At 39.6% G+C, this 24,407-nt stretch overlaps 1 protein-coding gene across 14 annotated transcripts in view; it reads right to left on the bottom strand.

Annotated features, from left to right (window-relative positions):
* LOC105866527 (von Willebrand factor A domain-containing protein 5A) overlaps positions 1–24,407 on the bottom strand; it is a 30,217-nt gene that overhangs the window by 4,696 nt on the left and 1,114 nt on the right. For 6 of the 14 annotated variants that reach the window (XR_012919008.1, XM_076002606.1, XM_076002603.1 and 3 more), the window contains 15 exons: positions 23,598–23,768; positions 22,728–22,913; positions 22,406–22,608; positions 21,256–21,478; positions 20,968–21,143; positions 20,578–20,692; positions 16,763–16,932; positions 15,926–16,014; positions 15,583–15,727; positions 15,075–15,154; positions 10,600–10,714; positions 9,675–9,839; positions 9,296–9,396; positions 8,760–8,995; positions 312–443 (listed from right to left, as the gene is read on the bottom strand). Coding sequence is in view for 12 of the 14 variants with exons in the window: in XM_076002606.1 (XP_075858721.1) it covers positions 312–443; positions 8,760–8,995; positions 9,296–9,396; positions 9,675–9,839; positions 10,600–10,714; positions 15,075–15,154; positions 15,583–15,727; positions 15,926–16,014; positions 16,763–16,932; positions 20,578–20,692; positions 20,968–21,143; positions 21,256–21,478; positions 22,406–22,608; positions 22,728–22,770 (1,993 nt within the window). In the remaining 2 variants the exon portion in view is untranslated. Of the gene's footprint in view, positions 1–13; positions 47–131; positions 261–311; positions 444–8,759; positions 8,996–9,295; positions 9,397–9,674; positions 9,840–10,599; positions 10,715–15,070; positions 15,155–15,582; positions 15,728–15,925; positions 16,015–16,762; positions 16,933–20,577; positions 20,693–20,967; positions 21,144–21,255; positions 21,479–22,405; positions 22,609–22,727; positions 22,914–23,597; positions 23,769–24,407 lie in introns of those variants that run through there. The other 8 variants (XM_076002608.1, XM_076002607.1, XR_012919009.1 and 5 more) reach the window with 7 other exon arrangements.

Genomic DNA, 24,407 nt, shown 5'->3' with positions numbered 1-24,407 from the left:
GAACAAATCTCACCTTCTGCCTGATGCTTTTCAAACAGATTACCTCCTAGGTAGAGAAAGACAAAAGACAGGAGAGCATTGAAGCTGAGTTCTTCAGTCCCTATAGATCAAAGAAGTGACCTGAGGCCCACCTGACCTGTATGGTGAGTTTCCAAGTTGTTCCTATTGGTGGGAGAATGAGTCTTTTCCATCGTACACAAGACAGGCATGCATTTCATCCTTTGGCTTCAACTCTGAGCTTGGGCCATCGCTACTCCTATCTGTGTGACAGACAGACACTGGTGAGGAAAACTCCCTGTAAAGGTGCTCACCTAGACGGTTCAGTCTCTTGCGATTCATTGATGTATAGTAATTGTAATCATAGTCCACGCATGTCATGTTTGCACAATAAGCAACACTCCTGCGAGCCAATGGAGAACAAAAATGTCTGCAGGGGGGGAAAACTGAAAAATACCAGTATGAACATTAGGACTGAGGGTCTCTGCGGTGGGCAAAGGATATAGACAATTTCAGACATAGCGTCCCATCCACATTGGCTTCAGTCACCACTCTTATTGGACTATTCTTATTTCATAATCCCAACTCCTGCACCCACCCTCAACCACTCAATTCCCTTCCTACTTCCTACTTTGTCCTCTGGAACTCCTGACACAGGCTAAATAAACAATCTTTCCTGCATCTTTAATTTCAGGACCAGAGGTTTCTTCCTGTTAAGTCTTAATTTAAAACCAATTTGAGTATTGATTATTTTCCCCAATGTATATTTTTGTCTGCTTTATCAAAGATTAGGTTACCATATGCAAATGGTTTCATCTCCGGAATCTCAGACCTATTCCAAACATGAATGCTTCTGCTCTTATGCCAGATACCAGGCTGATTTCATTATTATTGCTTTATAGTACAGCTTGAAGTCAGGAAGATTAATGCCTTCCAGTTTGTTCTTTTTACTTAAGATTGCTTTGGCTATATGTGGTTTTTTCTGGTTCCATACAAAGCAAAGAATTATTTTTTCTAGATCTGTGAAGAATGATGGTGGTATTTTGATGGGGATTGCATTCATTCTGTAGATCACTTTAGGTAATACGGACATTTTAATGATATTGATTCTACCAATCTATGAACCAGGTAGATTTTTCCATCTGTTTCCATCTTCTACAATTTCTTTTTTTAGCGTTTCATTGTTCTCCATAGTCTTTCATATATTTTATTAGGTATATTCCTAGATATTTAATTTTCTTTGGGGATATAGCAAAACAAATTGCGTTTTTGATTTGAGCTTCAGCTTGACAGTTCTTGGCATATATGAATGCCTCTGATTTGTGTGTATTGATTTTGTAACCTGAGACTACTGAATTCATTTATCAAATCTAGGAGTCTCTTGGAGGAATCCGTGGGGTTTTCTAGGTATAATATCATATCATCTGCAAAAAGCGAGATTATGATATCATCTGCACCCACTTCAGAAATAAATATGTTCAAATTTTCAGCGCATTTAAATAATCATTGCACTGGAGTAAACATGAGAAAGTTATTGACATAACTAGCTATAGAGTCTTTCTTTACTTGCTCTGGTTAAACTGTTCATAATGATGGGGAATAATCTTTTCACTAAAGGATCTATCTATTCATCTATTCTCTGGGACTTAATTTTTTCATCTAAAAAGTAAGGAAACATTCTCTGAGGTTCTTATTAGTTATCAAGCTATGTTATTAAGTGATTTTTTTGCCTTTAATTTTTCACAATTAAAATTATTTCAGTTACTTTTAAACAAACAAACAAAAAACCAATTCATCTTCTCCAAAAAACTATTCTCCCTCTCTCCCTCTCAAATGGTTGTCGCTCAATGTATCACACTCCAAGTACTCAGCTCCTAATGTTGGTTGCATCCAGACCATTACTCTTCCACCCTCAGCTGGGCTACCTTCCACATGTCCTCACTACTGTCACCTTCTATCCTCTTTGTCCCTTCCCATCATCCACTAAAGTTTCTGAAGGCTAGACTGTAGACTTCCACTGCCTTGCAAGGCCTGAATCACCTTGAGAAATTTCGGCAACCACATACATAGCCCATCCAACACCCTAATGCAAAGCTTCTTGACTTCCTCAAATATGATGACTCTCACTCCATTCTACTTCATCCACTTCCTCCCAAGCCATGATGACCTGGTTTTCATGCAGAATATTTCCACTTGGAAAAACTAAATTTGAAAAAATCTGGCTTTTAAAATAGTACGTGATTTTTCCAGCCTCCTAACTCAGGGATTCCTATTTTTCCTGATCTTTGACCTCATCTTTACCACTAAGACCTTGATTCTGCTTCTTTTCTTCCAGGTCTCAACCTCCTTCCATCTATAGTTCCTTCTCTAGTAGGCCTAAATCTGAGGCCCAAGACTGTACCACTCTCTTATGAAGATTATCAATTCTATGTACCTAAGTTCTGTTTATCACAACTTTCTGGCAAGACCCCACTGTTGAAATTAAGCCACACTCTAACCCCACCATTTTTATACCAAAGCTGCTGAATACGTTGAAATGCATCACATAAACCACGATTCTCTTTAACACTCACCACTCCTCAACACTCAACACTCCTTGACAAATGTGTCTGTTTCTCCCTGGGCCTTCCACTCTTCAATTGTTCCCAATGGCTGTTTCAAACCTTTTCTTTTTCTTAAAATTCTCTATTCCACCACTTTCAGTCTGTTATAGCCCATTAGCTAATCTTGCTATCTGCTCCACTAAAACTATAGAAAAGTCATCCGAAAGAAACTCCAAAGGCTTGCTCCTCAGGCTATGAACTACAAATCTATCCTATAACATTTCTTCACCTCCTAACAATAGTGGGAGAATGGACTGGTCCTACTGACATGAATCCTTCAAGTGCGGTTCTGGATATCACCCCCTCCTATCTTCTCAAACACTGTTCCCACTCAGATACACCTCCCAGCCCCCAATATTTTTAACCCTCTCTATTGGCACCTTCCTATGAACACTGCACCATTCTCAAATCTCCCCCATTCTAATATTTTAAAGAGATATAATGTACAAGAACCCATCTAAACCCTACAACACCTTCTATAGATATCACCCTCTATTCCCTCCACTTTTCAGCTTAATGTTTGTAAAAAGTTCCCATGCAAGCTGCTTCATATTTCTCATCTCTCATTTACACTTGGCATCTTATAATGTTCTCTCCTGACCACACTGATGAAATTGTTCTTTGTAAGATCAGCAAGGACTTCCTTGATATAACCCAATAGTCCCTTTCCAGTTTTCACTTTGACTTCTCTGTAACATCTCATACTTTGATAACTCCCTTTGTTATAACACAGTTTCCTTTAGTTTAAATATGCACTCCTTTTATTCCCACCTCATTGGGGTTTTTTTTATTCTTTTTGTGGACCCCTCTGCTATCCACCCCTTACATACTGGGTGTTCTTCGGGGTTTCAATCTCAATCCCCTTTTCATCTCACTTGATACCTGCCTCCTAAATAATTTCATTCATTTTCATGACTTTAGTTATTACCTATTAGTTAGTTAGTTATCACCTGTTAACTACTGCCAAATGTGTATCTTCACCTCTGACATGACTTTGAACATCCAATCTGTCTATACCCATTCCTACTTGACATCTCTCTGTGCATAATCCGTAGGCATCTCAAGTCCAAGATGCTCTAAAAATAATTCAACATTTTACCCCCTATACTAACTCCTGTTTTTTCCTCCCAACTTAAATAAATTATACTATAATCTACTCTGTTAGCCAGCCAGAAGTCTGGGCATCATCCTCAATGACTTACCACCTTCACATTTAATCAATCCCTAAACTGACCCTTTTACAATCTGCAATACCTGTTTTCTTCTTTTTTATACTCATTGCTAGCACTTCAGTTTAATCCATTTCTTCTTCCTGGTCCAATACAATGCATTGCTATCTAGTGTCCCTAGAAACCTTGCTTCTTCTCAAACCATTCTCACATCGATACAGGTGTGATGATTATAACCTAGTTACCACATCAACCCCCTGCTGTAACTCAATCTCCCTCAAAATATGGTTTAAACTGTTTCATACAGTTAACTATAAAAATAGAGTTAATAACAGCATCTAACTTATATGACTGTCGTGAGGCTTAATTAATTTAGTATATGGAAAATACTTAAAAAAAGACCCAGTAAGCCCATGCAAATTTTAGCTATCATCATTATCATCATCATCATTTACCAGTCTCTTGGTCCTTCCTCATCATTCACCTAGGAATTTGAGACCTGGCCCATGGGGCTTCTTGCAAAGTCTTATGATTATCCTCAGTAAGTTCCATATCAAATGAATGATCATTCCTACAGTTTAACTCAACATCCCTAGACTTCTGTTTTCTTCCTCCATTCCTCATTCTCCACTTGATCCTGTATGTTCCAGCCAAAGTGTAACACCTACATCACTTGTATCCGTGCTTATTTTTTCTTATCTATGTGTCGTTTCAGATGCTGATCCTGATGCCTAGAATGTTTTTGTTCCCTACTCCTTGAAGCATAATCTATCCAACCTTTCAGGTCTCAGTTTAGACGTCACCTATTAAGGGAAGATTTCTTTGAATACCACACCACCACTATTGGAGGTGAAACCTCCCCTGCTCTCACACACCTTGGGCTTCCCCATGTTGTAGTCCTCCCTATACCTTCCTGAAAATCCGTTCAGGCCCTCCCTTTCTGCCCACCCTCTACCACAGTTTATAAGCTTCTTGGGGACAGGAACTGCATTTTAAATCACTGTATATCCAATATTAAGTACTGTAATTTTTAATAGGTATTAAAATAGTTAAATGTTTAAAGAAATAAATGTTGCATGAATGATACAGGACTCAACTTGAAGCCTGCCTCTAGAAGTAATATGATATATTTGCCTACAGTTGTGGGGTTTTGTCAAGGGAATTTCTTTACCTGACCCCAATCCTCAAGTCCCCAATCTTTATAATCAAGACAGCTTGCTTTATGACTGATATACGCCTGGCACTTGGAACCCATTCCTAAACACTACCAGGTTATTCATCAGCCAACTGTGTGATCGTTGACCATCTAATTATCAAGAAGATTAATCAGGGTGTCAGCAAGATAGCTGACTAGAGGTGCCTAACAGTCATCCACCTCCAAAATAAAAGGACAAGAACAACAAATAAATGACAACATTTGACTAGAAAGTCTAAAGAGAAGCACTGGAGTCCAAACAGCAAGGGAGGGGCAAAACCCCTATCGGACACAAACACTTAGGAGGCTGCATAGAGAAAGGAAGAAAACACCTCCCTTCTGCCAACCAGCAGTCTCTCCAGTGAGGATCAGCTGGGAACCAGTAGGTACTCTGTATGCAGGGAAAAGGTAAGCAGGAAGCCCCACGCACTTCCCATTATCTCTGCAGATTCCTACAGTCCTGACAAGCCCTGAGCCCTGTTTAAGGAGCTTCCTAGAGTTCATATGGCTGCATTACCCCACAGAAGGACCTATGTTGTGCTATGTGCAGCAACTCATGTTGCTACATCACAGCACCATATTGAAACCAGAGACACCTGCAGAGTGCATCCTGCTCCAGGGACTAGTAGACACTGTGTCTTTCTACCCCTGAGGCTCTGCTGTGATGGCACCACACTCACATAGGATGCTGCTGCATCTTCAACTGAGCTGCTGCATCTCCCTACTCCCTGAAAGCAAGCTGCCTAGGAAGCAGCAGAAAACCTAAACAGACTATTTATTAGGAGGAGAGAATACTTCCAAACTCATTTTATAAGGCCAGCATTACCCTAATACCAAAACCATTCAAGGACACAACAAAAAAGACAACTCCAGGCTAATATTCCTGATAAACATAGACGCTAAATCCTTAACAAAATACTAGCAAACTAAACTCAAAAGCACATTAAAAATCATCATTCACCATAATCAAGTGGTATTCATCTCAGGGATACAGATTATTTTGATGTACACAAATCAATAAATGTGAATGACATGAACAGAATGAAGGACAAAAACCATATGACCATTTAAATAGATGCATAAAAAGTATTTGACAAAATTTAACATCCCTTCATGATAAAACTCTCAACAAATTATGCAGAGATGACAGGTACCTCCATATAATAAAGACCATCTATGACAATCCTGCAGCAAATATTATGCTGAACAGCAAAACATTGAAAGCTTTTCCTGTAAGTTCAGAAACAAGACAAGGGTGCCTACTTGTATTAGCATAGTACTGAAAGTCCTAGCCAGAGCAATTAGGCAAGAAAAAGAAATATAAGGCATCTCAATTGGAAAGGGGGAAGTTAAATTGTCCCTGTTTGTAGACGACATGATTTATATGTAGAAAACCCAAAAGACTCCACCAAAAATCTATTAAGTGTAATGAATGAATTCAGTAGTTGCAGGATTCAAAATCGGCATACCAAAATCCATAGTGTTTCTGTATACCAATAGCAAACAATTTGAAAAATAAATCAAGAAAGTAATCCATTCATAATAGCTAAAAAATAATTAAAATACTTAGGAAGAAATGTAACCAGAAGGTGACAAAAACTTTATACTAAAAACTATAAAATACTGATGAAAGAAATTGAAGATGACAAAAGTAAATGGAAAGGGATCCTGTGTTCATGAATTGAAAGAATAAATATTGTGAAAATGGCCATACTACACAAAGTGATATACAAATTCAATGTAATCCTTATCAAAATACCAATGACATTCTTCACAGAAATAAAAAAACCCTATAATTTATATAGAACCATAAAACACCCAAATTACCAAAGCAACCTTGAACAAACAAAATAACAAAAACAAAACAAAACTAAAAACATCACACTACCTGTCTTCAAAATATTCTACAAAGTTGTAGCAACCAAAACAGCATGGTACACACATAAAAACACACACATAGAACAATGGAGCAGAATGGAAAGCCCAGGAAAAAATCTACACACTTACAACCAACTAATTTTTGAGAAAGTTGCTGAGAACACACAATGGGTAAAGGACAATCTCTACAATAAATGGTGTTGAGAAAACTGGATATACACATGCAGAAAACAAAATTAGACCTTATTTCACATCATATACAAAAGCTAACTCAAAATGGATAAAAGACTTAAATGTAAGATCTAAAACTAGGAAACTACGAGAGGAAAACATGAGGGAAAAGCTCCATGACATTGGCGTGGGCAGTAAATTTTTGGATATGGCCTCAAAAGCACAGCCAACAAAAGCAAAAGTAGACAAATAGGTAACATCAAACTAGAAAGCCTCTGAATGGGAAAGAAAACAATCAACAGAGTGAAGGGACAACCTACAGAATGGTTGAAAATATTTGTAGAACAAATGTGCAATAAGCAGTTAATATATCCAAAATATACATGGAACTTAAACAACTCAATAGTAAAAAAAATGGACAAGAGACTTGAATAGACATTTCTCAAAAGAGGACATACAAATGGCCAACAGGTACATGAACAAACCCTCAATATTATCATCATAAAATGCAAATCAAACCCACAATTAGATATCACTTTACAGCTGTTAGGCTCAAAAAGACAAAAGATAACAAGTGTTGGTGAGGATATAGAGAAACCGAACCCTTGTACACTGTGCATGGGAATGTAAATTAGTATAGCCATTATGGAAAACATTATGAAGGTTCCTCAAAATGTGAAAAATAGAACAATCACATTATCAAGCTATCCCATGAATTCATATATATCTAAAGACTTGAAATCAGTATGTTGAAGAGATATCTGTACTGGCATGTTTATTGCAGTCCTATTCATAACAGCCAAGACCTGGAATCAACCTAGGTATCCATCACTAAATAAACTGGATATCGAAAATGTGGAATATATACACAATGGATCACTATTCAGCAATCAAACACAATGAAATCCTGTCATTTGAGACAATATGGATAAATCTGGAGAACAACATGTTAAATGAAATAAGCCAGGCACAGAAAGATAAACACTGCATGATATCATTTATTTATGAAATCTAAAAAAGCTGATCTCATGAAAGGACAGTAGAATGGTGGTTACCAGAAGCTTGGTAATTAGGGAGTGGGGGAATGGGAAGATTTTGGTTCAAGGATATACAATTACAGGTAGATACAAAGACAAAATGTCCAGAATAGCCAACTATAGACAGATAGAATAGGCAAATATAGAGAGACAGAAAGCAGGTAAGTGATTGCCTGGGATGGGGGAAAGGGGATGGGGTCCAGGAGAGGATACGTGGGTGTCAGGAAGTGAAATTGAAAATGATTGTTAATGGTAATGGACTTTCTATCTTAGGTGATGAAAATGCTCTAAAATTGTACTGATTGTTGTGATGGTTGCACAAATACTAAAATCTACTGGATTGTATACGTTAAATGGGTGAATTATATGATATGTGAAATATATCTTAATAATGCTGCTTTTTTTAAGAAATAAAAAAGAAGAAGATAAATCCACTTCATATTTTGAGAGTTTGATTACTCAATGTTTATGTGCACTTTCTGTTTTAATGTTTGGGGTTTTCTCTTGGATTATTTAAAATCTACTTGCCAGTGGGATACACTGTAGTTCCCTAGGACAGAAAAGTTTAAGACTAGCTAGAAATCCTATATGTGGAAGGACAAGAAAAACAAGGCAAGTTAAGAATGTATCGCCACCTTTTCCTTTAAATAATGTGCTCAGATATTCAGGACCATTTATTCCATATGAGTTTGGATGAGATAAAACTCACCACCTCCTAGTAGTCTTCTCATCAGAAATGGCCTTATAATGTTCAAATAAGTCAGGGGCCCCTGAACTGACTCGTTGCGCGATTTGTTGATAGCAATGAAAGCTGTGAAGGAGCTTATGACTCCAGACTCAAGGCTGATGTTCAATATTTCGCTTTTATGACTTGCTGGAGTCTCTGTGAGGCCCATGTCCTTGGTCTGGATAAAGGACTTGGCAGCAAGGCGGTGAATGGTGAGGCTGAAAGAAAAGAAAATTCCTGAACCTAAGAAAAGACCACCCACATGCCAGTTGCTCTGAGCTCTTAAGTTAGGAATAGCAGAGGGAAGAAAAAGTCAGATAAGGGGAGAGATAAGACTTAGGTAGCTTAGAAATAAAAAGTGATTTTAGGGAAACAATTGAGCCCAAATCCAACCTCCAAGGATGGCAGGAGAGGGGAAAGGGGAGACAGAAAGACAGAGAGAGAGAGGAACAGAAAGAAGAGAGGAAGGGAGGAAGGATGGGATGGAAGAAAATAGCAAAGGAAAACAGAATTCTCACTTGGCATCGGACTTAGGTTGTAGAGAAAATGTCACCTTATCCTCAAAATTCTTGCCCTGGAATGCATACTTGAGGCATACTTTTCCTGTTGTCTCTGCTGGCTACAAATTAGAGAAAAGTAGAAGTGATGGAAGGAGGATATCACCAAGAAAAGGATTAGAATGGGGGCAGTTCCCCCATACAATACATTAAAAAGCTGACTAAGAATCAGGTAGCCCAGGAAACCAGAGCCCCAAATGATGAGGAAGGGTGTAGGCTGGCTCTACCTACAAGCGCAATCTCTTCCTGTCATCTAAATCCACCCACCAGCTTTAAAGACATTGTCAGCACAGTATGGTAGCTATTCCAACTAAAGGAAGGAAAAAGAATGGGAACTCACTGGCATCACCCCAGTCAATTGAGCGTAGATGATTAACCTCTGACCCTTAAAGATGACAGTTGGTTCTGGGGAAAGCATTTTAGCAGATAGACCAGGAGGCAAATCCCAGCTCACAGAGACATCCTCTACCACGGGCTGTAGAGAATATTTCAGGGTCCTCAGAGCCTAATGGAAGAAATGGAACAGAACAAGCAGAAACAAATAATACGGACAATGAGAGCTACTGTTCACTGAGTGCGTATTACGTAGAAGGTGCTATGCTGTGTAACACACGGCATGCCTTCTTCTTAATGCTGTACTAAGAGATGGGCATTATTTCTCTTGCTTTACTTATAAAGCTGAAAGATTTAATAACATCAATGTGAATGAAGAAAATGTTTGAGAGACAAGGCCCCTGGAGAAGGGCATTAGACAAGAGACAGCATCAAGTGGAAAACAGGAGCTTCGAAATTTAACGAGATGTCTTCTCCTCGTGCAGACTGATCAAATGGAATCGCCAATTTACCACTTCTTCCAATCTATTAGACATATCACAATTGTTTCTTCTCCTCTTCTTTATACCCTTGCATGGAGGATGGATATAGTACCTCTTTCGGTCCTAAAGTGCAGACCTAGGACCACAATCATGACAGCCAAAGCTCTTAGTTTCTGTCTCTGGTCTTCAATACACAGACCCCAATCTCTTTCTGCATCTCATTCCTGGGCTTTCAGCTACATATGGACCAGACACCATTTCTGCAGATGGTACAGGGGCCCCCTTTACATGAGGCCAAAAGTACCCACAGTAGGTACATAGTGCAAGGCCTTGAGGATACAAAAAGGCATCCCAGAGGCAAGCTGCTGCCTCTTGACCTTGTCCAGTTGCCCCTCCCTGTTCTACATGTTGTCTGGAGTGTCACCTCTGGACACACAGCCCTTCTCTCACCTTGGATTGCATCCTGTCCTTCCCTGTGATGAATTCTGAAGTGCCCTTTGAGGCCAGGGCAATGCCTTTTATGAGGCTGGTGGAGGCACTTTCTCCAATACCAAAGGAGAAACATCTGCAATTGTAAAAGTATAAAGGTTAGAGACAGGAACTAAAGAGTGAAGTTATAAAATTGACACGTGATAGTAAAAAATGCATCAATAGATAATCTTCTTTCTTGATAAAAGTATAATAGCTACCACTTATTGAGCATGTTCTACCTTTCAGGAGCTATAAAAATGCCTTAAATTAATAATACAATCTAATCATCACTAGACTCCTAATAGGCAGGTTTCTACTTCAATTTGTAGATAAGGAACTGAGGCCCAGAGAATTTAAGAAATCTGTCCAAGATCACACACCTGCTAAATGATAGAGATGGCACTGGCGCACAGGCCCGTGTGACTACAAGATCCCCCAGAAAAATGAAGGAAACGAGATAAGCTATCACCAATGCCCGCCTATCATTGTTCTGGTGCCATGTCTGCCCTGGCAAGGCCGTCCTTAGAGTGGGGAAGCGTGCCTCCTCTTCCTCTAACTGGGGAGTTCTCACCCTGCCTTAGTCCCAGTGTACCAAATAGCTTCTTAACCACAATTTAGTCTCCTAAATAGGAGTACCTATAAAGAAAGCATGCATTGGTAATACTAAAACAAGAATTTTTAGAAGGCATGACAGAGATAGCTTTCATTTTAAATTGATACATTAAAAGTGTAGCTTATGTAGCAGTCTCTTTGAGATAGGTTAGTGTGAGTCATCATTTCCAAGTCTAGTGATGTCATCATTACGATTAATGCATTACACATTCATAAAGCTAAGGATCAGACTGCAGTGATCTGCTATAATACTCCCTAAATACTACAGTCTGCCAACATATTGAAACCACCACCTTTCAATTTCTAAGATGGTCTTTGAACTGTATCCTGTTATAAAGTACTTTTATGTACCTTTTATAATTTTTGTATAAAACCAAAAACAAACAATACTTCTTGGTGGTTAACTGTATGCCTAGAACTCCCTAAAATGCTAGATGTGGGTGATAATAAAAAGAATAATTACAATAATAGCTACATTTCCTATAGCCCTTATTTTCTGTCAAGCGCAGTTCCTAATACTTTACATAGGTATACTCTGTTGAGCCTCACAGTAACTCCCTAAGGTAAGTACTATAAGTATTCCCATTTTCAAGTGACAAAACTAAAGCTTAGAGAGCTTAGTTGATTTGTCCAAACAGCCAGCAAGCAGAACGATAACTTAAATATATTGTTCCAGACTTAAAATATAACACCCCTGGAAAGTTCTGCTTACAGCAATGCCAGAATGAGTTGTTTGAAGCCGGAAGAGAACTAGAAAAGCTGTACACAATATTTTTAATAATTTGTTTGTAAGCATCAAAGGGATACCAAGATAAACAAATCTATGAGCTGAGACCTGGGAGAGGAGGGAAGGCAAGAGAAATGCTCCTAGCATCTGGTGTCCCTTTACCCTTTGAAGCAAGTGCCAACTACAAAACGGACGGCTGAAAAGCTAGGCAATTTCACAAAGGTGGAAGGAAAAAAAAATAGCAATTTGGCCTTCCAAAAAGGAGGTGCCCTTGTAAATACATCAGGTTTTTGAACAGAACCCTGTACTACACAATAAAGACAGAGGTGATCAGAAATAAACCAACCCTTGCAATGACTGAAGTTTATTAGACCCTAACTGCATTAAAATGATCTGCTCCTAGTCTATCAACCCCTCAGAAGCAAAGAATAAATCCTCTCAGAGGGAACATGTATTCCAGAGGCTGGAAGTACAAGTGAGTCTAGGCCACCGTGTGGCAGAAGACAGGCAGCACGCATAAAGCAAAGATGCACGAAACAGACACGGGAGGACGTTAAAAGGCTCTCACTGGCCAATCCTGGAAATTTTGAGAATCAAATGAACAAGTTGAAAATAATAAAAGAATCTGAGAGCACATATTGATACAACACAAGGAAAGGAGGGAAGAAGGGAAGAGAAAAAGCTTTTCTTTACAGGAGGTCAACTAAGAAATGTGGGGAAGCTGACAGAATTTTTAAAGTCACCATTTTGTAACTAGGAGAGTAATCACTGACTTGGGCAGTAACCACCGGAGAATGCTGGAACTACCAAGCAATCATTTGCTGAGAACAAGGTGGCTACATAATTTTAAAGTTGCCTGTTGGACACTGCCTTTAACTAAGTGGCCAAACTTAACATCACCAGGAAGGACGTTACTTTTTAAATATTTCTGCCAAAATGTTCACTATTACCCTAAATGTGAATCTAAACAGTCATACAAACACAAATGGAGGCTCTACAAAACTAACTGGCTGGCACTCTTTCAAAATGTGAGTGTCATGACAGAGAATGCAAAGCTGAGGAACTGCTGCGGAGTAAAGAAGACTAAAGAGACAAAATGACCAAATAAAATACTCGTTCTTGGATTTGTCCCCAGACCAAACACAAAAACAGACAAAAAACCACAAAAGATATAGAAAACTATAAAAGATATAAAGAATAAGTGGCAAATATAGCCTACATTAAGATAACTCAATGCAATTCTACCCAATTTCCCAACAGGTTTCCTTTTGTGGTAAAAATTGACAAGCTAATTCTAAAATACAAACACTAAGAGCCCAGTAAAACTAAGACAATCTTGAAAATGAACTAAGTTGAGGACTTACTCTATTGGAAATCAAGATTTATCCTAAAGCTATATTAATTTATATGATTTAGTACTGGCACATGTCTGTATTGAAACCTTAAAATCTATTCCCCCATAATATCCCGAAATAAAAAAAAATTAATTAATTAAAAAAAAAAAAAACAATTCAATGGAACAGAAGACCAAGAGAAAACCCACATACATATATATAGGTGCTCATTTGTGATAAAGATAGCACTGCACATCAGTGAGGAAAGGACAAATTTTTCCATAAATGGTATAGAGTCAATTTGATATACACAGGTGACAAAAAAAAAGAAATGAAACCTTACCCCTACATCATACAATACACCAAAATAAATTGCAGATGCATTCTAGATCTAATCATAAAAGAAAAAAATAAAACTTCTAGAAAACAACAAAATAAAAAATCTTCACTACCTCAGGTAGGGAAAGACTTTTTTGAACAGGATACAAAAATCACTAACCATAAGGAAAAGACTAAAACAATTGAACTATATTAAAATTAAGAGCAGCTATTATCCAAATATATTTTGAGGGTAAAAAAATAAGCTATAGACTAAGAAAATATATTTTTAGATTATATAGTTAAGAAAGAGCTTGCATCTAGACCTCAGAATGAACTACAGATCAATGTAATATAAATAAATAATTAATAAATAAAAATATGAAAAAAACTTAAAAGCTTATCACAAAAGAGAACACCCAAATGGTCAACAAATATGAAACAGTGCTCAACTTCATACATCATCAGAAAAATATAAATTACAACTATACTAAGATAACCACTATACACACAAGGTTGGCTAAAATTTAAAGACAAACAACACTAAATTTTGGATAGAAAATGAGGCAATTGGAATCCTCCTACAATGCTGGGGTGAATTAAATTAGTACAATAGCTTACAGAACTGTCTGTCATGTCCCAGAAATTCCACGATTCTGTTTATTCAAAGAAATGTATATGTCTATAAATATGTATATGCACATACATGTGTGTCTGCAAAAAATACCTGTACAAGACCACAAAAATGTTCATAGCAGTATTATTTTTAATAGCCAAACCAAAGTCCATCAGCATTAGCATCATAGATACGTTATGGTATAGTCATTCTACGGAACACCACACACCAATAATAATTAACTACCTCTACATAAAAAATATGTATGAATTTCTCAACATAATTCTGAGAGAAAGGAAAGAAACAATATACACAGAAACAAAAACATACTGGATAACTCACTTATTTTCATTCAAAACCCAGCACAAACAGCCATGGTGTTACAGGAAAGGAGAGCTCTATGTGTGTAGTGACTGTAACAGGGCATGATGTAAAAGGCTAGATGCGGAGAGGTCTTCGTTACATTCCAGTGTTGGATCTGTGTGGCGATTACACAAGTGTGTTCACCGTGATAATTCATCTAGCTGTATACAGATGATCTGTGTGTATCCTGTGTATTACTCTGACACAAATGTTTACAGTAAGAAAAAAATATTAACATCTTATTATTTGATTCTTGTTCCATTGTGGTTTAGAAAGAATGAGGGACAACGATTTTCCTGTGTTGATGTTATTTGGAAAATTACTTTTGATTTTTGTAGACAGTAATAAATTGTCAGCTGATAAAACTAAAATTCTGGAACCATTGTGTCCTCTGCAAGGAATATCAACACTGGTATCATGTAACACCAGATGACATGTGGCACTACTTGGATCCAAGCACCCAGAAATCATGACCTCTTCCTACCTGTGTTTCTGCCTGTTGATTTCAACTTCTTTAATTACAGTGGATGTGTCACTAACTTCTCCATCTGTGAAGACAAAAAGCTGCACAAACAAAGAAAATACTCATCAAGCTTCTATCAAGTTCATTTTAAGATACCAGAATTTGCCTTTGAAAAACTCAACTATTTCAATCTAAAAGCGCTGACGCCTCTTCAAACAGCCACGAGATCCCTAATCTTCCACTGTCACTAGCCTCACATTACCACATGGTCTGATCAGAACCCTGGGGATTTTCAGCACCTCCCCCGAATAGCTTCATTTAAGCTTTTGTGGCACTCCATAAAAGAACTTCCATTGCCTATCATCGCATGGGATTATGGAAGAAGAAAAACGCCTCTTGTCTTTTTTTTTCTCCCCTCTTTACTATATGATAGAAGACTCTGGATTACCAACCATATTTCAATAATTTGATTCTCTAGCTGAGATTTCACTCTCTGTGTCCCTTCAGTTAGCTCTGTCCCAATTCTTACCTGTAGGGGGTGGCCTGGGATGGAGGGTGCCTTGTAAATGTTCCGGAGTGGTGCCAAGATTTCAGTGCCCCCTAGGTCTGCCCGAATACGCTTCACTCTCCCCAGTGCCTCCTCCATTGTTTGCTGAGTGTACTTCACACTTTCCCTGAGAAAAACAAACACACCCAGTCACAGGATGGCGCTGGACATTGTCCAGTGTTGAGTTCCTGAACTGGATACCCCCGTCAAAAGACAATCTTACCTGAAATTCCCAAAGCCAAATGCTGTGGTAGTTCCTTTAACAACCTAGGCCCTTTCTTTAAAGTATCATTTTGGACTCTCTATGGCCTTTCCAGATACTTACTGAAAGAATGCCTCATAGGTAGAGCCGAATCCATAGATGTTGAAATAACAGCCTACAGGTAAACTCTTCAGCAGCAAAATCAGTGTTTCCTGAAGGTAAGAGAGTATGAGGGGACAGAGTGAGAGAGGATCCTCTCACACCCACAGACCCTGCCATTCTAACTCTTCCTTTTTTATATATAATTTTTTTTTATTTTGGGATATTATGGGGGATTTTAAGATTTCAATAAATGCCCTCCCCCCCCTCCCCACAAGTCTGAGTTTCCAGCATGACCATCCCTCAGATGGTGCACATGTCACTTGTTATGTATGTATATACCCACCCCCTTTCCCCTCCCCCCTCCCCAATACCCTATTACTATAGTACCTATGTGTCCACTTAGGTGCTACTCAGTTAATACCAGTTTGCTGGGGAGTATATGTGGTGCTTGTTTTTCCATTCTTGGGATACTTCACTTAGTAGTATGGGTTCCAGCTCTAACCAGGAAAATATAAGATGTGCTATATCACCATTGTTTCTTAGAGCTGAATAGTACTCCATGGTATACATATACCACATTTTATTAATCCATTCTTGGATTGATGGGCACTTGGGCTGTTTCCACAGCCTTGCAATTATGAATTGTGCTGCTATAAACACACTCTAACTCTTGAGAGTGTAGGCCATCACCCCGCCTTTGTGCCTCCTGACATTCCAAGGCCAACCTCACGGTGGTCTTTCAACTGGCTGTTGCTCAGTTGAAAACAGACCTACAGCTCTGTATGCACCATAATTTAACCCGTCAGATTCATCCTCCCTTGAGCATGTGACCCAGAAAAAGAAATATACTAGTTTTACCTTGGCTGCCTCTATACGCAGTGGAGATCTACTCTGGTTACTCAAGGGGCTCTCCATACTTCCTGAGCGGTCCATGAGGAAGATAAATTCTCCACAGGTATTTGGTGGATGGGCTTCTGGGATATTTGGATAGAAACTCAACATTGCAGATAGATCTCCCAAGAAACACCCTACACAGAAAGGATACAAAAACTGTAAGCCAAAAAAGAACTTAAAAACCCTAATGTCCCCAAGAATCAATGGTAGTAAATTTAATAGAGAGCGGAGAAAACTCAGAAGTATAATACTGTGTTTGATCCTTATACCATATCTGTTTGCAAAGGGTATGACGTGAGTTATAAACATATAAAGGAGACAAAATCAGAATAGACAGGAAAGACAAGAAAGTGAGTAGAGGTTAGTGTGCACAAGCAATATTAAAATATTGTCCCTGAATGCAAATTTCAGCGCACCGAGGCAAATAAGTGAGACACATTAGGTTAACAGGTTTCAGCACTTTCAAAAAGAAACAGACAAGTTTCTTTGCAGAGGCAAACCTTTTCTTTAAACCAAATAAATGGAAGAGAATTTATCACAGGGGGTCCTTGTTTAAGTCTTTAATTACAGCTTTGAAAAAGTGATACATGGACAATTTTTAGACAAGACAATTTACAAGAGTTGAGTAGAGCAAGTGTTATACACACCAAGGTGAGTCTGCCTGCTTTGGATATGAGGCAGGCAGACTTCATATCCACTGATGGTCCCCAGGAGAAAGAGAAGCACTGGGATCTGGGTTGGATTCTAATGGCATCATCCAAACAACAGGGTGGCAGTGACTACTAGAGTCCAGGCTTTGTGGCTAAGTTGTCAAAGTCAGAGCCATGACTTTATTTTTAGGAGCAAGTGAGAGCTGTGCAGGAATTGAAATGATGTGGTTGAGATAGATATGAAAGGAAAATGGCTGGGTCTATCACCTCTAGTTTTAAAGTTCAGATAGTATAAAATTAAATTCCATTATCTTATCTTTATGAAGTGTTTTGAGGATTATAGGGTTTACTCTCAGTAGCCCTGAGATTCAGTGTGACCACAGGACATGGATCAGTTTAATCTCTTACCCGTGGGGTACTCTAATAACCAAATGGTTTCCAAGTAAAATGGGTGTGATCCAGCAATATCTAATAGAACATTAATTCAAATATAGCATTTACTTAATCCAGATGTCTGGATATTTGACAGAAAAGTAGAATTTTTTTGATGGGCAAGGTAGATTCCTTTTCATTCTGAGAGAGAGCTGGTTATAACAGAGCTGGCGCTATACTCAGGAGTTGGGAAGGTTGCCATGAGTGTGATGAGTTAATGTACCTAAACTGTTTAGAATAACACCAGATAAATAGGAAGCACAATACGTGGATTATCTACTGTAATTTTGGCCTGGCTCAACCTATTTGTACTACCACGAGTCTCGGCTTCCTTTGTGTTTAAGGAGGCATTTCAAACCTTAGCTCCTCCGCTTGCTGGCCTCAGTGTCCTTATCTGAAGAATCACAGTAGTGACACCTGCCTCAACATTACTGTGAGGTCACGTGGTATAATATACTTAAGGAGCTCAGTCTAGTGCTCAACTTAGATTAGGCTCTTAGTCACAATTTTATAAAAGTTATTTCTAAATTTTATGTTTATACAATTATTTTATTAAATCATGAATTTAATTTAAAAAGAAATCACATTTTAAACATACTAAGTATGTCTGTTCTAAGTTTGTAAAAATAAGGCATTGTGTTTTCCTCATGTAGTGCCATGTTTCACTTGGCAGAACTCTACATGGTTTTAATGAGCCAAGCTGCCACTTAAGGTTGTCAGTTGCTTCCTTGTGTGGCTGAGAACAGCAAGTCATGCTGACCAAATATATGTCTTGGGAAGCAAGACTCGAGTGGCCCAGCTGGAAGGAATTCCCAAGACTGACACGGGCTACCTCTGATGTCCCCCTATGGCCTGCAGAACTGGTCGTGGGGAACAGGGGAGAAAATCTGCAGAGGGGCAAGGAAACTTCTTAGCAGGAAAAGGACTGAGATCTCTATCTTACCTTTTGAGATCCAACATGATAAAACTTTCTCTGTAGTAAATAATCCTTTAAAATAATGCTGACTAAAGATAAGGTTACTGTTACAGGAATATTTTGTGGGCACCCAAGGAGATACCAACAGGCAAGGAAAAAACAGGTAACTAATGTAAAAAGACAGAGCATGGAACTTCATGGAAGAGGAGCTGGTTATAGCAAACCTGGTTGAGGCGTGGACCCCTCTAATGTCCTTAGCATGGACAGCTGCCCCTGAAGAAGAATGTTTGAACAAGTGAGGGCAAACTAAAGAGTCCCAATTTGTGAGCACAAATATGCATCCACTTGGGCCAAACATTAAGGATGAGAGAGTGGGATGGCCCGCTGAAAACCAACTACCGGGAATGTGTTCCTAGCAGCTATAGTTGTAGAGCGAGAGCCTAACCAAGCCACATCACTTTAACAATCACTATTAACAATGACTGTCACCAAGGAGGCTTCCACTCCATCCTGTGCAACATGCTTTGTAAGTGGCAGTATCCCTCCAGTCCTGCTTCGTGGTCCCTGAAATCCACTGCCGTGGCAGCCCAGGAAGGCCCCAGGAGCAAAACAGATCAACACGGGATACAACAATTTTAATTATAAGAAAAAATACATATATATTTTTAAAAATATATTAAAACAAGAAACATTAAAATTAAAAATAAGAGACATTAAAATAAAGTGAGAAACTAGGACAGGATAAAAAATTTTAGAGATGGATGATGGTGATGGCTGTACAAGATGAATGTACTTAAGGCCACAGAACTGTACACTTAAAATATCTAAAATGGTAAATTCTGTTATGCATATTTTACCACAATAAGAAAACAACTCCAGGTGACACTACATGTGTGATGAATCAATCAATAAAAGTTATTTATTACAGAAAGAAATCGACGAACTAAACAGTCTAAATCTAATAATAATTACTCCTTGCATACTTCCTATGTTTTTAAACGTTTTTCCTAATGCATAGGTTGTTTTATTGTGGTAATTAGCCTGTATAACTTACTTTTCTTTTACTTAACATTCTTTGGAGGCCTTGTTTCCAAGTTATTTCAAGTGTACCTTGCAAAGTACATTTAGCCACTTAAAAACATTTTGATTGTTTACTACTATTTGATATCATTAAAATGACAGGTAACAGCTCAGTTCATATTTTTACTTATATTTAGATTTATTTCCTTAGGTAAGATCCCCAAAATTGAGGTTACCAAAATAAACATTGATTTGACACATATATCCAAATTTCTCCTCAAATGGTTGATACCAAATCATTTTGCTTCAAGCAATCTATGACAGTGCCAAATTCATCATAACTTTAAAACCATGAGGGACTATCAGATTTGGAAATCTTTGATAATTTGAAAGGTGAAAATGCTATATGATTACTATGATTTGCATTTCAAATGAAATAGCATTTCATTGCAATTTCCATTATAAGACTGATCACTGCCCCATATGTTTATAAACTGGCTGTGTTTTCCTCTTTGAATTATTTGTTTCAATCCTTTGCCCAATTTTCTACTGATCTTGTTAAGTTTGCCTACTTGTCATAACTACATGATATTCAATAAACCTAACCATTTTTGCATGCCATAGTGTAAGCTATTTGAATGTTTATGTGGGTATGTTTTACCTGCTACTCGAAAGGAGATAAAAGTGAGAGTAATTTGAGGATAACTCCAAGACAGGAATTTACGCTCTAGAAGGTGACTACAAAAGGAGAAAGAAAATACCTGGCTTCATTTCCGGCATCCCCATCTCCACAGCTACGCTGGGGGCATGCACCTCATTGTAGTAAATCAGGAGTTCCACGTCCCGATCATAGTGGTGTCCCTCAGCCAGGGAGACCTGAGTTGGGGACAGGCAAAGGAGCCACATTAGAACTATCACTGTTTGCTTCCTGGAGCTACTATCAGAGCTGGGGGCTACAGGCTTCTTCCTTGAGTGAACACTGTCAGGAGCAGAAGCGAGAATGGAGAGAAGGCTCTGGACGTTAAACAGGGATAAGGAAGGAGCATCAACCAACTCCATCTGGGTTAACATTTGGGATAAACTGGGTGAGGACCAAGCCAAGACCCAAGGAACAGGAGTACTGGCAATGGTAGTACTCTCTCATTAATTACCTGAGCAGAAGTCTTATCATCTCCAAGGTACTCAGTAGGACTCAAGGGGCAATTGCATTGGACTTGCTCAATGCCATGCTGGGAAGTGATGGTGGCGACCATACTGAGTGTGTAGGACAGGTCCTCCAAAGGGACTATAGGAATCCTCCTATTAAGGCAGCTGTCCTGAGTACATCCTACAAAAAGTTACCGTAGTTGTGTTTTCCTTGCCAAACCTTTTTAGCACATCCACACACAACCTTAAGGGGATTTCCCCATGACCAGCATTGAAAGGGGAGGGGGACTCACCAGACAGCTGGTATCTGGGGTTCAGGACAGTTGGGATCACGAAGCGCAGGGCACCATCTGCTTCCAGGGACAGCTCCTGCACATACCTCAGGGTGAGTGCCACCTTCGCCCCAGGTTGGAGGCTCCCCACATTGCAAGAGAAGACATCCCTGGATCTCACATCCTCCTCCAGAAAGAAGGCCTGGCGCCACTTGCAGACAGCATTCTCATACTTTCTGTGGGCCTAAGGAGAACAGGGTGAGGGTGGAAAAGAAAGGTAACATCAAAGGTGCCATGGTTGACGCAGCCACAAGTAGTGCAGAAAGCAACCTGATGGGGAGGGACTCTGATGGGTCTTGTCAAGTTCACAGCTGTACTTTGAATGTCTCTGATTGATTCCCCCCCCCACCAATGACTTTAGGAAAACAGCAGTCAGAATGGAGTGGAGGAAAGAGCTTGCAACATCAGCATGTTTTGTGAAGTTGCATTTGACAGGTATCCTAAATGTTAGGGACAGGTGCAGGTTGCCAGCCCTAACCACAGAAAAACAAGAGGAAAGCAAAACGGAGGAGACCAATATGCATTTAGAAGCCAAATAGCAATGTCAAGAACTGGCATTTAGGGATGTTTTCCTGGCCGGGAGCATGAGCAGAATCTAGGAGCTCATGTCTAAAGGTGACCTTTTCCCCTGTAACATATATTAACATAGTAAAAATCACACCCATCAGTGCCATGGCAGTTTGCAATTGTCATGGGAACCCCTGGAAGTTACCCTATAAGGATAAAAATAGGGAGGGTCCTTAATTCTAAGAACTCTGTACCCTTTTCCCAGGACAGTAATGAATAGTCCACCACCCCCACCACCCCACCCCACCCCCATAGCATATCATAAGGCATAGACATCAAAGTAGGTTCTTCTCCACTCATGGAGCCAGACCCATTTCCTCTCAGGAAATGTACTTTCACTTTCTATTCTATGCTGACAAGCCTGCAATAAAAGCTGCTTGTGCAGAGACGCTAGTGTCTGTCATCTCTCTGTAGCACCACCTGGCTTGTAATTCCTTCAAGCCAGGAGCCAAAGAATCAGGGCAACAACTCTAAAAACTCAAGCCTGACACTAAAGACAATGCACCAATAAGAAGAGAGGAGCTAACGTACTCATCCCTAGTACCTTCGCCTTGTCCTGTAATTCTGCTACAACTCTCTTCCCATCCACCAAGGCTTCGAAGCTGTAGACAGCAGAGTCTTCATCCATGGGGAAGATAAAGGCGGCCTCCAACGGAACTTTCCATCCATTCTCATAGTTGAGGGTTGCAGACACACTGGTCACAAACTCATTAATGGACAAGCTCACAGAGACACTCTTCAGCGGCACTGGGGACAGACCAGAATTCAAGAGTTCAACAAGCTTTAACGGAATGCCTCCTGCAGGCCAAGCCTTGTGCTAGGTGCCAAAGGTACAACGGCAAGTGAGAGTCACAAATTGGGCTTACTTGGCTCCTGTTTGTCACTGAGTAGGCCACAGGGGGTCACCATGGTGATGCAGAGTTTCTGCAGAAAAGACACATCACAAACAGAGTGACATGTTGGGAGCTGTCCATTCCAACACCAGTACCTTATGCGCTTCCGTCTGGAATAAGAATACGTTCAAAGGGCTAATGTTGGCACTAAGAAGGAACCTGGAAAGAAGGGGGCAAAGATTCCAAAAGTAAGGCTCCTCCCAAAGGCCAGTCCCGAGTGGGGAAGCTATCAGATTCACTAGTCCCCACTAAACAGGAAATTGTTTAAACACCCGAGGCCGGTTCAAACACTGATCCCACTTTTCAAAGAGTGTAACACACACCACTTCTTATACCACTGAATAGGCGGCATTAACCAACCCCTCTGAACTCAGAATTCTCTTTCTAAATTGAGAACCACAACACCTATATGTCATATATGAATTAATTTATATGAAGTCCCTAGAACAGTGACTGGCCCAAGGAGGCATTTAATCAATGAGGACAAACATCTGTATCGTTCCTATTACTGCAGTTACCGTTGTTCCCCATAAGCCTTTGCTCTAATTCCCTTAGGACTATGCTGTTCAGAGACCTGCGTGTGAGAAGGTGCGGGATCCAAGATGGTCTCCTGCCACTGTGATCGCTTACCCTGTGACTTTTCTTTTGGAGCTCAAAATTGAAGCCACTGTTTGTTTTCTCTGTCCAGGATATTTTCATATATGTAAATATTACATATGTTCATGTCCTCTATTTTAAATCAAGCTGTCCTAAACATATCTCCCAAATTTTATTATAATCCTGGACAACCATTTCATGTGATATGGTAACAGATAAATTTTATGTGTCGAGGTTATAACTTACATTATGATTCCTTTATTGCAACAGTCTACAGGTGGGTTTGTTTGGCCCCTAATGCCACAGGATGATGCTCTGGAACAATTCTGAGCCGGATCATTTGCCAGCTTGCCGCTCCATGTTTTGTCAAGGCATCACCTGACCTGCAACCTTCCGCACCAATACGGGGGCTTTTCACTGAAAACAGACCATAATGAGCTAAAATGGCCCTGCGTAGCACAAAGAGGATGCCAGAGGCCCAGGACAGATGAGTCACTGCAAACCTCAGACCTCTCTGAGCAAACAACAAGCCAGAAAAACACTGGCTTTTGAGAAAGGCAGCTTTCCTTCCTACCACAACCCACCCTCAAGGATTCTGAAGCTTCAGACAGGATATTCCTGTGCCCCAACTCTCATCCCAATCACCACTCGAAACATCCCACCCACCCTATCCAAGTCAACGTCCACGCTGATCACCCATCTGATGACGAGGGTGTTTCTCATGCACTTTGCCCCATCTCCACACATCAGCACCCATTAATCAGGCCTTTCATTTCACGTTTGTTTTTATTTGGAACCACTGGATAAAAACTGAGTGTGGCAATGTGGCACGCAATTTGACAGCGACACAGGGGACAGTGGCAGGCGGGAGGTAAAGAGAGGATGCTCAGGAAAAGGGCTTCCATGCAGACCCTTGACTGCAGCAAGTTCTCTGGTGAACGGGCTGGGGGACGGGAGGGAAGAATTGCTAATAACAGCAGCAGGGACCTTAAAGCAGGAGAATCAACAGGAGTAAAACAGCTGAATAACTGTCCGGGAAACCAAAGCTCGCAGGCT

Source organism: Microcebus murinus, chromosome 4 (genome assembly GCF_040939455.1).
Source record: "Microcebus murinus isolate Inina chromosome 4, M.murinus_Inina_mat1.0, whole genome shotgun sequence".
Lineage (NCBI taxonomy): Eukaryota > Metazoa > Chordata > Mammalia > Primates > Cheirogaleidae > Microcebus > Microcebus murinus.
This window is presented reverse-complemented; position numbering and strand designations above follow the sequence as displayed.